At 40.0% G+C, this 12,397-nt stretch overlaps 1 protein-coding gene across 2 annotated transcripts; it reads left to right on the forward strand.

The window, feature by feature from the left end:
* Positions 1–5,247: 5,247 nt before the first annotated feature.
* LOC115743400 (protein WVD2-like 3) lies at positions 5,248–8,887 on the forward strand. Of its 2 annotated transcripts, none has more exons than XM_048285804.1 (7): positions 5,248–5,394; positions 6,955–7,429; positions 7,641–7,726; positions 7,848–7,938; positions 8,036–8,107; positions 8,204–8,314; positions 8,398–8,887. In XM_048285804.1, the coding sequence occupies exons 2-7, from the start codon at positions 6,959–6,961 to the stop codon at positions 8,665–8,667; spliced, it is 1,101 nt and encodes a 366-aa protein (XP_048141761.1). In that variant the 5' UTR covers positions 5,248–5,394; positions 6,955–6,958; the 3' UTR covers positions 8,668–8,887. The 2 variants fall into 2 exon arrangements, with proteins under 2 accessions (XP_048141761.1, XP_048141765.1); XM_048285808.1 differs by lacking the exon at positions 5,248–5,394 and adding an exon at positions 5,495–6,830.
* The last annotated feature ends 3,510 nt before the right edge of the window (positions 8,888–12,397 follow it).

A 12,397-nucleotide genomic window follows, 5' to 3' on the forward strand; every position in this document is an offset into this window, starting at 1 on the left:
GACGTTAGTGCTATAATCAAAGATTAGAATATCTCCATTTTCCTTCTCTGATTATTCAAGTAGTTACAATCTTATTTTAAGGGAAATGTGATACAACAAACGCCGAGGTTGATATGGATAGCAATGCCTCCTTTGCAGGCCCTAACCAATAGTAGGAACTCGAAAGACATATCCAGCTCTGTCAACCCAGATCCAAACCCTTGTGCACACATAATCAAGGAAGATAGCATCTCCTTCCGTAGCAATCATAGCCTTCACATTATGATTCTCCGCCTCCACCGTCGCTGCCGCAACATGTCCTTTGACTCCCACCAGCTCTGGCCATTTGCTCTTACCTGCTCCATCTCACAAGGTAAAGTAGAAGGCAAAGAAAGGAAAAGAAGACCAGAAGAAAAATAGAAAACTTGCTCATCTGCTAAGGTTGGGTGATTTATGCTCGGAGCCTTGGATTTCACTTAGCTAAGTGATGTGGCAAACTGTCGATGGAAAAATGAGTTTATAGCTCGAATTAAAACATCCATTAATAGTTTCCCTCATACAGTTTACATACCAAGACTTATTCCAATGACCATTTTTTATGTGGCTTTTTCATGAAGTATGTGTATAATGAGGGACTTAAGAATTTAGATCAGGGAGGGCAAGATAAACAAATTGCATCTTTTCAAAAAAGTCTGAGATATGTATACCAACAGAAGGATTAAATTTTTCTTCTTGAATAACCAAGGACATGGGCGTGGAGAACCGGTTGCCGGAAGCCCCATATAACACCCGGCATGTCTCAACTAGAACATACTCAATTGGAAGTTGGAAATATGTGTATTTAGCTACTTAAGGGAAATTGTGTCCATCTCCAAGAGCATCCACAATCCCGTTTCAATGAAGAAAAAAAAAAAAAAATAGATCCACACGTGATAACAGAACAGGAATTGGAATGTTGGTGGTCTCCGAATGAATTCTAGCAGAAGACAATAAGTATCATCCTCAGAAAGAAACCGACTAACCGAGTACCCAAAGAGTAAAAGTGGAGATCACATCATGCACTTTACCTTCGCATCCATCCGCCAAACCTCTTTCCAATTTGCTTTGGGACGTGCAGAAGTACATGTTCTCCTAGCTATCGCACTCTGATGATGTGAATTGTGCAAGGACCGGGCGTTGGATACAGTAGCTCGGTACAACGATTGGGTCCATTTATGACATTTGGAATCCTCAACAAGAACGAGAATTTTGATGCCAACCCTAAGAAATGTTGGAGCTGGGCCCGACCGGGCTCATCAGACGACAAGGTGATCCAACGTGAGACGGAAAAAATGATGAAGAAAAATTACAAAGCAAGCGAGAAAGGAAGTTAGATATGTACAAAGTATCCCGGGTGAGCATATTCCTAAACTTGATTGTAAATTGTGAGTTTACGTGTTTGCCCCCATCGATTTACTTTACAATTGCAATTCATCTTTAGGGTGTTGGATACAGCAGCTCAGTGCACCGATTGGGTCCATTTATGACTTTTGCAATCTTCAACAAGAACGAGAATTTCGATGCCAACTCTAAGAAATGTTGGAGCTGGGGCCGACCGGGCTCATCAGACGACAAGGTGATCCAACGTGAGACGGAAAAAGTGATGAAGTAAAATTACAAAGCAAACAAGAAAGGAAGCTAGATATGTACAAAGTATCGCCGATGCGGATATTCTTAAACTTGATTGTAAATTGTGAGCTTACGTGATTGCCCCCATCGAGTTTACTTTACAATTGCAATTCATCTTTAGTAACTGTCATGTAATGAAATTTTTGCATTGTACCGAATGATCTTATGAAGTGAAAATGGGAAAAAGTACCAAAAAATTCTAAACCTATTACATCAATATCAATTTAGTCCTAAACATTTCAATTGGACCAATTAAGTCCTAAACATTTTTAAATTGGTATCAAATCAGTCCATCCAGCCACTTTAGTTCGGAACTCGCTTACGCGAAAGCCAACTATCCTACGTGGCACAATCGATGTTGACGTGGATATTTTTTTTTTGTGTGATTTTTAAATAATTTTTTTGAAATTTTTTTCCTTTCCTTTTGCTTTTGACAATGATCGGCCGGTGATGACTAGTCTCGCTCGGACAAGGGTCAGCCACACCAAGGCACAGATGAGGCCTCTCTTGGAGATCTAACGAGCCCGCCCTAGCCTACGCAAGGGTCGGTGGGCCTTGTCGGCGCTCACCAACGCCCGGAGAGGCAGCCCTCACCAACCATGGCCTATAGCCGATGTCCGATAAAGAAAAAGGGAAAGAAAAAAGGGAAAAAAAGAAAAAAAAATTCAAACAATTATTTAAAAAAAATTACTTTAGCGCTGGTCATGCCATGTAACACGGCCGTCATCCACGTCAGCGATTTTTCGGCCAAAATTTGCTGATGGAATAAATTGGTACAAATACAAAAAGATTTAAAACAAAATTGACCCAATTGAAAGATTTAGGACAGAATTGGTACCAATATAATAGGTTTAGGATTTTTTGGTAATTTTTTCAGTGAAAATGATATGCAAAATACTCTCTGGATACGGTGTTATTCTTGCGGATATCCTCTCCCTTTCCTTTTCATTTTGTGTTTAGATCCTCTCGCTAGTGTTCTTTCTGTTCTCTTGGTTACCTGCATGCTTAGCTCATCCACCGATATAATACAATTACACGCCCTTAATGGTGAAGACAACCCCACCCGGTCGCTAGCACGATATTTTCCGTTCTTACCGCAAATGATTGACGGCTTTCGAACTCACTACGCTATTTTAAGGTTGCGCAACCACGGCACAATCCATTTTGGATGACCTGGCCACCATGCATGGAGGTCCCGACCCTTGAGCCGAGGTCAACTCAGGAGGGGTCGTGCCTGCGCATGCTGGCGCTTAGAGTTAGAGAGAAAGAGAGAATGTATTAGGATTTGGGTTTCTGCGTATATTCTCGTGGAAGTAGAGACGCTTTACCCTCTAGGGTAAAGCTCATATGGTGCAGTTGCGCCTAAGATTACTACGGCGGGTTCAAATCCATGTAGGTAAATAGTAGGACAAAATCGGGAAAAATGACGTCACAAATGCTAACTTTCGTCCGGCGCCACTTAAGTGTCGGAACATTTTTTTTTTTTTTTCAAATCATTTGAGTGCCATGTAACTTTTTAATGGATCGCTCTAACTTCAATTACTTTTTAAAAATATTTACTACAACTACTATGTCATGTGGGAATTTGGGCTCCTGGGTGACACTCAAGTAATCGGATGGAAGTTATAACACTCAAGTAAACGTTCTTTTAGAAGTCACGACACTCAAAGTGGTTGAAGTGGTGTCCTATTCTGGACAGTATCTAATTGCTTCTCATTTTCTTGGGCTGCATGAAACATGTGAATCAAATTTTTTGTACAAAATATAATAATTCCATGACTTGCAACTTTTTTGTTTTTTCCATTTTGTAGTAAAAAACCATCCTATTAACGCCACATAGGCATCACATCGACTACTTAATACCCATTTTGGTTTGGCTTAAGAAATAGCCTTTGAGAAAATACAAAGGCCGAAAGCCTAAAGCCCTTTGGAAAAGTGCAAATTGTGTTAAGTCAAAACTCCTTTGTAAAGTAATTTTGAGTTAAATAGTGTTTGGCAAACTTCTTCTTGCAAAGGGCTTTGGCTGCACTAGAAAAATTCAAACACCTTCATCGAGCCAGAGAAGGGCTCGGGCTATCGGTGAGCCAAATGCGCCGACGGTCGTCGCTAAGGTCGTGCGACCTCGGGCGGCCCTCAAAGAGGGCAGTCTAGGTTGTGACCATAGACGGCCCTCGCTTGGATAGCCCGACCTCCATGAGGGGTTGCGAGACCTAGATGACGATCACCTAGGGTGGTGCAACACCCCGGACAATCGTTGCCTAGGTCGCATGACCTCCTCAACCCCACGCCGGCAGATCTGGTCTCGTCAGCCGCTCTTGCGCAAATAAGATGAACAATAACAACAAGGGCAATACTAGAAAATGAAAAAAAATTATTGAGGTTAGTTTTGAAAGAAAAAAAAATCATTTAACCCTAGAAATGACATTTCGCCAAATTCTGAAAGCCAAAGCAAGCGGGGACTTGCATTGGGTTTTCAGCTTTGCCAAGGCTAGTATTTGGTAAAATGCTGAACCAAATGCCTCAAACTCCATTGGGAAAGCTTAACCAAATAAAATCATTATCCAATTTAATGTATAGTTACGCAGAAGTAATGGAGGAGGAGAAACAACTCAACTGTAGAGAAAGCTGCTTGGCAGATTTGGCATTCGGAAGCTCAAAATAATAATAAAAAAAAAATTCAAATCAAATCGTCAATTAGGTGTAAAGAAATTGGGGCTTAATTAAATATCTAGATAGGTGTTATGGCTTTATCAAAAGGGGTTAGAAGGAATAATCAAAGATGGGTCCTCTTGCAATAATTCGATGAAACCTCCTCTCTTTTAATCCCTTTTTGGTTAAGATATGAATGTTTCCCATGAAAGTCCATGACCCCACTTCGTGGAAGCAACTAATAAACGCCGTTTCATCCATTTCAAGGTTGTTATCCACTCCACTTGGATTAGATTGACAATGAAACTGTCGTGAATTAACTGGCTCAATTGCCAATAATATCGGACAAAGTAAAAATCAAGGGACCATGATGCGCATGATAACTCGCTTAACATAATAAGGACCCATTAATAAATAGTATTATTCCATATAATTTGTCATTGCACTTTAATTACGTCGTTTACGAGAGTTACATCGATTGTGATCATTGATTTTACAAAATAGCATTGGCGTTGCGCACTCTCTCTCTCTCTCTCTCTGAAAGTTGAAAGCTTGACCTATTTTATAATACAGTAGTTGAGTATAGAATCAAGATTATACATCTTAACTTTTATTTTATCCAAACTTTGGTCCTCACTCTTTATTTCATCACATTTTTAGGACAGGCGACTCAAATTTTAAAAGCATCCCAAGGCCACCCATGACCAAAATCCAAAAAAAAAAATGAAAAACTAGGACCTAAAACTGAATTTCCTTAAGTACCCAGAACAAAATTAGAAAAGAAAAGTTGGACTGATTTGGAAATAAAAATTACTCATTGCCAAAAAAAAAGGAAATAAAAACGGCATTATCCAGAAACAGATAACGGGACTGATTTGGAGAGTTTGCTAACGCCGTTAAGCTCCAACCAAAAGCCGTGAAATTGCCAACTGGCCACTTCACGTAGAAAAGAAAAAAAAAAAAAAAAGAAAGGCAAAGAGTAACCGAAACACAGCACACCAACAGAAGAACGCAAGCACGGGCCAACACAGAGCCAAGCTAGAGGGCCACCCGGAGGACCAAAGCTCCCATTTTTCTGATAGATTGAGCTCAAGGAATGTGAGTCGATTCGCATCTTTCTCTGGGTTCTCCTCGTACTTGCGTTTCGTGATCTGGTTTTTCGTCTGATGCGCAGCGTAATGTGATTTGAACTCTTGTCCCATTTGTCCGGTTTGATCTGCGTGAATCTTTTCTCGCCCGTTCCCGAATTGATATTCATTGTTCTTTGCTTGATGTGGATTGGGTTTTTCTTTTTGTCTCTTCTTTGTTTTGCTTCCATGTTTTCTTGTGTTTATGGCATTGGATTTGGTTTTCCGTGTTCCTGTTGCTGGATCATCAGATCAAGTTTAGATGGTCTTGGTTGCTGTCGAAATGTGAGACGTCTATGTTGATGAGCTGATGGAATGCAGGATGATTTGGGTAGATTTCGACGAGACTCGTAAGGATGAAATGGGCCTCAATTAAGTGTGCCTTGCTGGTAGATTCTCTTTAGCCTCTCCTATTAGAGCCTACCCTTTTACTTGTATGGGTCTGTGATATTAAGAAGCAATGTCGATTCATTCATGAGGAATGTGGAATACATAAGCCGATGAAATGTAGGATGATTTGGGTAGATTTCGGCAAAATTCGGAAAGGTGAAATGCGCCTCAATTAAGTGTGCCTTGCTGGTAGATTCTCTTTAGCCTCTCTTATTGGAGCCTACTCCTTTACTTGTGTGGGTCTATGATATTGAGAAGCAATGTCGATTCATTCATGAGGCATGTGGAAAAGATAAGAAGGATTATTATATGCTTGTCTTCTTCTCTTTTCGTGAATATGTCATTTAGTTACCTGTTGGACAAGTTTAGAGCCTTATGATGAACTTTTGATTCTTGTGATAACTCTTAAATGGTAGGCTTGATTATGAGATTATGTCTTTACTCTTGATGTGATTCAGTACTCTTGAAAGCTATCAATCTTGATGTTGGTAGCAGAAATTGCTTCCTGTGCTTCACTCTTCCCTACTCTCTCTCAGATTTTCCTAATTGAACTGATCTCATTCCTCACCACGTGGATTCCTTGATTCATGCCTGTGCATAATTTACGACTGCCTTAAGTATCACCCTGATTAATTAAGGGGAAAAAAGAATTTATCATCTTGATTTATCTTCAAAAAAAACTTCTGATAATGTGTTTTCTTGATATTTCAGTATGCATGCTTAATAAAACTGATCCCTTCTCTTACCCAAGATGAAAAAGCCATTTAGTAATTCTGAAGATCAGTCCTTTTCACATGATTGTGTGAAACATGCTTTCTTATGCTTGAGACCATTTAATTGTTCCTTTCATGACAAACCATCCTGCAAAAATTGCTTCTTTCATTGTATCATCTGCTCAGAGGAACAACACTCCAGAATGAGATTATAATTTTAGAGTTATCTGTTAGTTGAGAAGTAACATCTCAGCAGCTTTCAGCCTAATCTCTAGCCATCTGATTTGGGAGTTATTGTCTTAAGGTAGCAACTAGAATTCAGAGAAGGAAAGACAAAATTTCACGGGGGTTCAGGCCTCATAATTGGGTACCTTATGCTTGCCCAATTTGTGGAACTAAAGTACCGCGTTGTGTTCTCTGATATGCAGAGCGATGAGAACCGAAGTAATTGATACATGCACAGTTAAAGAGCCAGATCATGTTGCTGTAGGTTCAAATGACTCGATCCATCAAAATGAGGAAACAATGGAGATGAAAGAATATGAGGTCAAGGAATGCACTGCTGAAGACTCCATGTCATCATCTGAACTTGGCCTTGAAGAAAAACATGAGGATGGCAAGACTATGGTGACAAAACACCGTGGGACTGGCTTGCATGATGAGAAGGCCAAATCGGAAGCTCAGAGGAAAAAGGACAACGGCAAGTCATCAGTGCCGGCAAAGCACGGGACGAAATGCAATCGAACGCAGTGTACTGTCCCACAACCATTTTCCTTGGCAACTGAAAAGCGTGCTAATGGCATTCGCCAGAGTGGGGCTGAATCAGATGGGCCGAAAGCTGCTGTTAAGTACATAAATGGGAACTCAGTGAAAGCACCAGATAATGACACGAAATGTAATCAGGTAAGTGCTTTTGCTTAAGCTAAGTTCCGTTCTTCAGCATACTGGTTTAACTAGGGACAAAAAGATCGATTGTGTAAATGTCCTTTCTTTTCTGTCTTTTCTTTTTTGTTCGTATTAAACATTGCTTACTTGGGAGCTATAAATGAACTTGATGTACTTAGACTTTGACTTTGTTTTCTCGACATTGGTAAAATTGTCACGATGGCTACAGACACCACCTTCATTATCGAGGAAGCCCCTGCAACCAGATAATAAGAAAAATCCCGATGAGGAAGATTCGTGTTCCATTGCTTCTGTGTATCCTCTTGTACATACAGCATTAGTTGTTAAGCTTTTATTTTTAATGCATTTTTATGTTTTCAAGATCGTCATTTCTTTTTTCATTTGAAATTTGGAATTTCTCGTTAACCCAATTTAGCACTTCTGGATTGGCTCATGTCAAGTCCCAAATGACCATGGCATCAGCTCCCCTGTTAAGATGCACTGAACGTGCAGAAAAAAGGAGAGAGGTAATAATATCTTCTTCTGACCTAGATGTGTGCATTAATGATGTCCGTAAGCTGAAAAAGCTACAATAAAGAGCTCTATGTTATTTCATTTTCTCAGTTTTACTCCAAGTTGGAAGAGAAACACCAAGCAATTGAGGCAGAGAAAACCCAGTCCAAGGCAAGGACCAAGGTATGGTACATTATTAAGTTTAATTCCTCATCAATCTTGGTTTGGCGATTCTGTTGTTCCTCTTCATTATAGTACCTTCACATGTCAAAACACCAGGAAGAGAGTGAAGCAGCTATTAAGCAACTGAGAAAGAGTATGATGTTCAAGGCGACCCCAATGCCGAGGTTCTACCACGAGGGGCCTCCTCCAAAAGTCGAACTCAAGAAGGTACATTGAGTCCGAGAGCATTAAGTGTCAATTTATTCTGTGATCTTCCTGGATCACTTTAAAAACTTATTTCTGGATGGCAGGTGCCACCAACCCGTGCAAAATCACCAAAACTGGGTCGAAGGAATAGTCATGGAAATTCATATAGTTCTACTCGAAGAGATCTGGTGAAAACAAGTTCTCTTCAGGGAAATCGTCGAAGCTTGAGCCATTCCGAACTAGGCAACACTTCCAGTGTCACTCTTGATAGTTTTCACAACTCAGAGGATGATCTCACACAAGTTATGGTAAGAGAAAAGTCCACTTCCCCGCGGACGAATGGACTTGGGACTGGAGATCAATCTAAAGAGTGAGGTGGAACTTCAAGAGAGAGGCCGGGAGAACAAAATTCTCGAAAGAAACCATTTTATCGAGTTCGATTCTCCAATACATGTTGCAGATGTTTGTGTAAGTTAATGAAGTGTAAATTTCCTGTAAGTTATATGGTCGTACATATAAAAGATTTCATGACTTTCCATGATCATATTTTCTTCTATTGTCATCCAAATAATATGGGTTCTTTCTTCCCCTCCTGTATTCTTGCTTTGAATTTTACCCAATCATCTTTGATGACTTTGATCTCCGACTGTGTCCTGAATACATGTCGGCAAATGGGGCAAAAGAGACAATCCTTGCGCATGCACATATGAATTAGCTATAAGCTATTGCAAGTATTTTTTGCTGAATACAGACTTACTGGTTGTACTGTATGAAGGCATGAAGCTATAAACAAGTGCAAGTATTTTCTTTTTGTTTCAGTGAAGCAACTGTCTCAGATTCACAATGTGGGATATCATGACTTACTGTGCATGTAAAGTTGCGAAAGGCCGGCGTCAACAAGTGCTTTGTGATGACAAAAATTCTTGCTCATTATACTTGTTTTCGCCATGATGAAAAGGTATTAAAGCAAAAAGATAAAAAGAAGCCCCTGCTGCGTAAAGGGCCTTATTTTCGCAAGCTTTGTCTCGCTAAACAGGAGGAAAATGACCTTTTGAAGACACTTTGCTTGTGAAAATTCACAATGCTTTACCTTTTTTCAATGCTTTGAGCTTTAAATTTCATCATAAGCATTGAAATAATACTTTGTTATTGCTTCCTTTTCTGCTCTTATGTCATTTTTGTGCTGCTGTTATTTCGAGTTTTTCTTTTGAAATGGTACCAGCGGGTTTTTAGATTCGTAAGCCTCTCTGCGGCAGAATTATCAGTAGCATAATTGCATATGAAGAACACACTTACTAATCTACCCAGATCAAGGATTGATACCGAAATGAATCATGATTTGAACTTATCTAGGAACAACTTGGATGTGAACTCTAAACCAAAGGTTAGCTCGAGAGGTAAACATGCCGCCGCCTTTTTACATACGAAGCGTGAGTTCAAATCACTACTCCAGTCCTTCTCCTTGATCGGCCATGCGCCTATTTGTATTCCGATAACAACTCGAGGAATACCACTCTAAGCATGTGAATTACAACAAGCATCTGTATTTTTTCTCCTACAAGTGAAATTAACAACTCCCCAATCTAAGCTCCAAACTCCAGCAGTTTAAAACCAATATGACTTAGCCCCTTCACTTTAAGGCTATGTCATCATAAGATGCTGCTAAATGAAGGGATCTTATCAACATCCATGGATGATAAACGTAGATTGAACTACCGAATCGGAAGACCAGGGTGCTACCATATAGTTTTGTATCGGCTAAGTTTGCGAGTTGGAGATAAGAGGACTCGAACCTCCGACATTCAGCCATAGGATAAACCACCGCCCTAGTTCTACCATAGAGGCCAAACAATAACTCCCGTGCTACGTTTGCAAAACAGAGGAAAATGAGGTTGATGAAAATTTGAGTGGAAATTGACTATTTTGTAGGTGAAAAAGAGGGAAGATTTAACATTTGTAGATTTTTTCCTTCCCCATTGCTTCATCTACGTTGCTCTCAAACATATGTGCCCCACTGGCGAGATGGGTTCATGATCAAAATGTCTTTTTTTTTCCCCCTCTCTAGATGAACACTGAGAGGCATAAGTGATGATTTTGGATCACGATGGTAGTTGTGACTGTCATCTTGATATTTAGACCACATGAACAAATTCTTTCGCCAACTGACACGCCCCATGTTGATGAACGAAGTCACATGGAACAATGAAAGTGTCTTATCATTGTGAGGGTTTATCATAGTGGATGGACTTTCGCAGCACTAGAAACTACAACCGAAACATCCGGTGATCCAAGTGACTCAGAGGCGTCACTTATCAATGTGCTTCCTTTATTTTCCCCTGCTTTTTGAACTACTCTGTGCCCACTTACTCCTTTTTGATTTCTTTGGTGGGGCCAACCAGCCAAAAGGCTTTCCATTTAAGCTTGGAGTCAAATCAATTTTGGGAATTTCTCCTCATTGATGGATAGGTTTTGGCATCTCTTAAGACTTGCCACTGTTTTTGGCCCTAGGTGGGTGGGCAAAAGGAGAGACTTTCACTGAAATTGGCCATTAGCTTTTGCACTGTAACTATGTCCTGACCCAGTATTTTATGTCTATGTGTAGTTGATATGCCATGTACGACTAATTCTTGATGAGCATTTGCTTCTATTTCCTACTCCACGATTTACAATTGTTCATGTCAATTGTATCATGAGCACAAGGGTTCAATAGAGACAAGCGTATCGATTTATTCAATTTTATCTTACCTAAGGAAGTCGCACTTTAATAATATTAATTGTAGATCTTCAAACATCTGAATATCCATTGATTCTTTCTGGATCTCCGGTTGTCTAAAGAAAAAAGATGCTCTATATCTCTGTAAATTGCCTGTTTTTGGAGAGCATACTACACAGAAATTAGCAGACTTCAGGTCAACTTTGGTCAAGTTTTTGCTGCACTGAAAACAGAAACTTTTCAAAGTTCCTCATTCAAGAACATGCCTCGTGTATACCTAGTTGGAAATTTTAGTGAATTGTAGATGAAGCGATCAACGGATGGGTTGAATATGTGATTTACTTCGATACACCTCTGTTCAAAAAAGCATGTTAAAGCAGATTGAAGAAAGAAAAGCATGTTGTTGTCTACATGTGATCTTCTTGACCCACAACAGAAAGTCTCATCCTCCTCACGTATATAAGGGCCCATGAAAGAACTCTGAACTTCCTCCATCATATCTCTCTCTCTCTCTCTCTCTCTCTCTCTCTCTCTCTCTCTTAGTTGAGGGGGATGCTGTCTGGTTCGAGACCGCTCGAGCTTTCGGGGGGGAGTGACACAGCGGAACGATCTCGGACCAGGCTTCATTCCCCTCAACTCGAAACATCATGTGTGCAATAAATGATCTACTCTCTATAAGACCCTTCATAGAATAGAATGAGAGTGCCTCGTGTTTAGGGTTTGGGGTACCTGTTTCAGCTAAATTTCTTGGATGAACTAAGTTGTTCTGCTGTTCTATTCGCAGCCAAGAAAAGTTGAAGATGCAGCCGCTGCAAAATGACAACGTCATTCTTTTCGATATCGAGGGACAACGGTAAGAATTCTAAATTGAAGTCATTTTGTGTTCCTTTTTTTTTTTTCGGATAAGTACAGAAGTAACTTTAGTTATCTATTGAACTGCAAGTGATTTTTGCTATGCATTACAAATGCTTTACGGGAGTCCAAAATTCTATTTCGTTGAGCATATCAAGTTTGATTTCGATGTAAATGTCACTCGATCATGAGATTCTTATGAATGCGAATGCGCCACCGGCCCGATAACATTTTTCAAAGTAGGACAGGAAACCTTGGAACTTTGGAATTGTTTTCCTTTTCCTTTTCTAGTCAGTTTTTTTCCTGGATCTTCACCGGTGTAGGAAATGACTCCTAGAGAGCACCATAAACCATTCAACTCATTACCAAATTCGTTGAAAAACATCTACACCAGTGTGAAAACATGATTTAAGAGGGAGAAAAAAGGTTTAAAGAGAGTTAAGTTCCGGCTTTTCGCGGTTGAATGCAATCCGTATTTGGCTTTGCTTGTGGAGAGCAAGGAAGAATAAATGAGCCCGGGGACTCTTTTCGCTTTTGAT

Source organism: Rhodamnia argentea, chromosome 1 (assembly GCF_020921035.1).
Source record: "Rhodamnia argentea isolate NSW1041297 chromosome 1, ASM2092103v1, whole genome shotgun sequence".
Taxonomy (NCBI): domain Eukaryota; kingdom Viridiplantae; phylum Streptophyta; class Magnoliopsida; order Myrtales; family Myrtaceae; genus Rhodamnia; species Rhodamnia argentea.

What these genes read in the sequence shown, in the direction of transcription:
- LOC115743400 (XM_048285804.1), top strand. Translation starts at nt 6,959, where the DNA reads ATGAGAACCGAAGTAATTGATACATGCACAGTTAAAGAGCCAGATCAT. An exon ending in GTGCAGAAAAAAGGAGAGAG is followed by an intron (nt 7,939 to 8,035) that starts GTAATAATATCT and finishes TCATTTTCTCAG; the next exon opens with TTTTACTCCAAGTTGGAAGA. An exon ending in CAAAAGTCGAACTCAAGAAG is followed by an intron (nt 8,315 to 8,397) that starts GTACATTGAGTC and finishes TCTGGATGGCAG; the next exon opens with GTGCCACCAACCCGTGCAAA.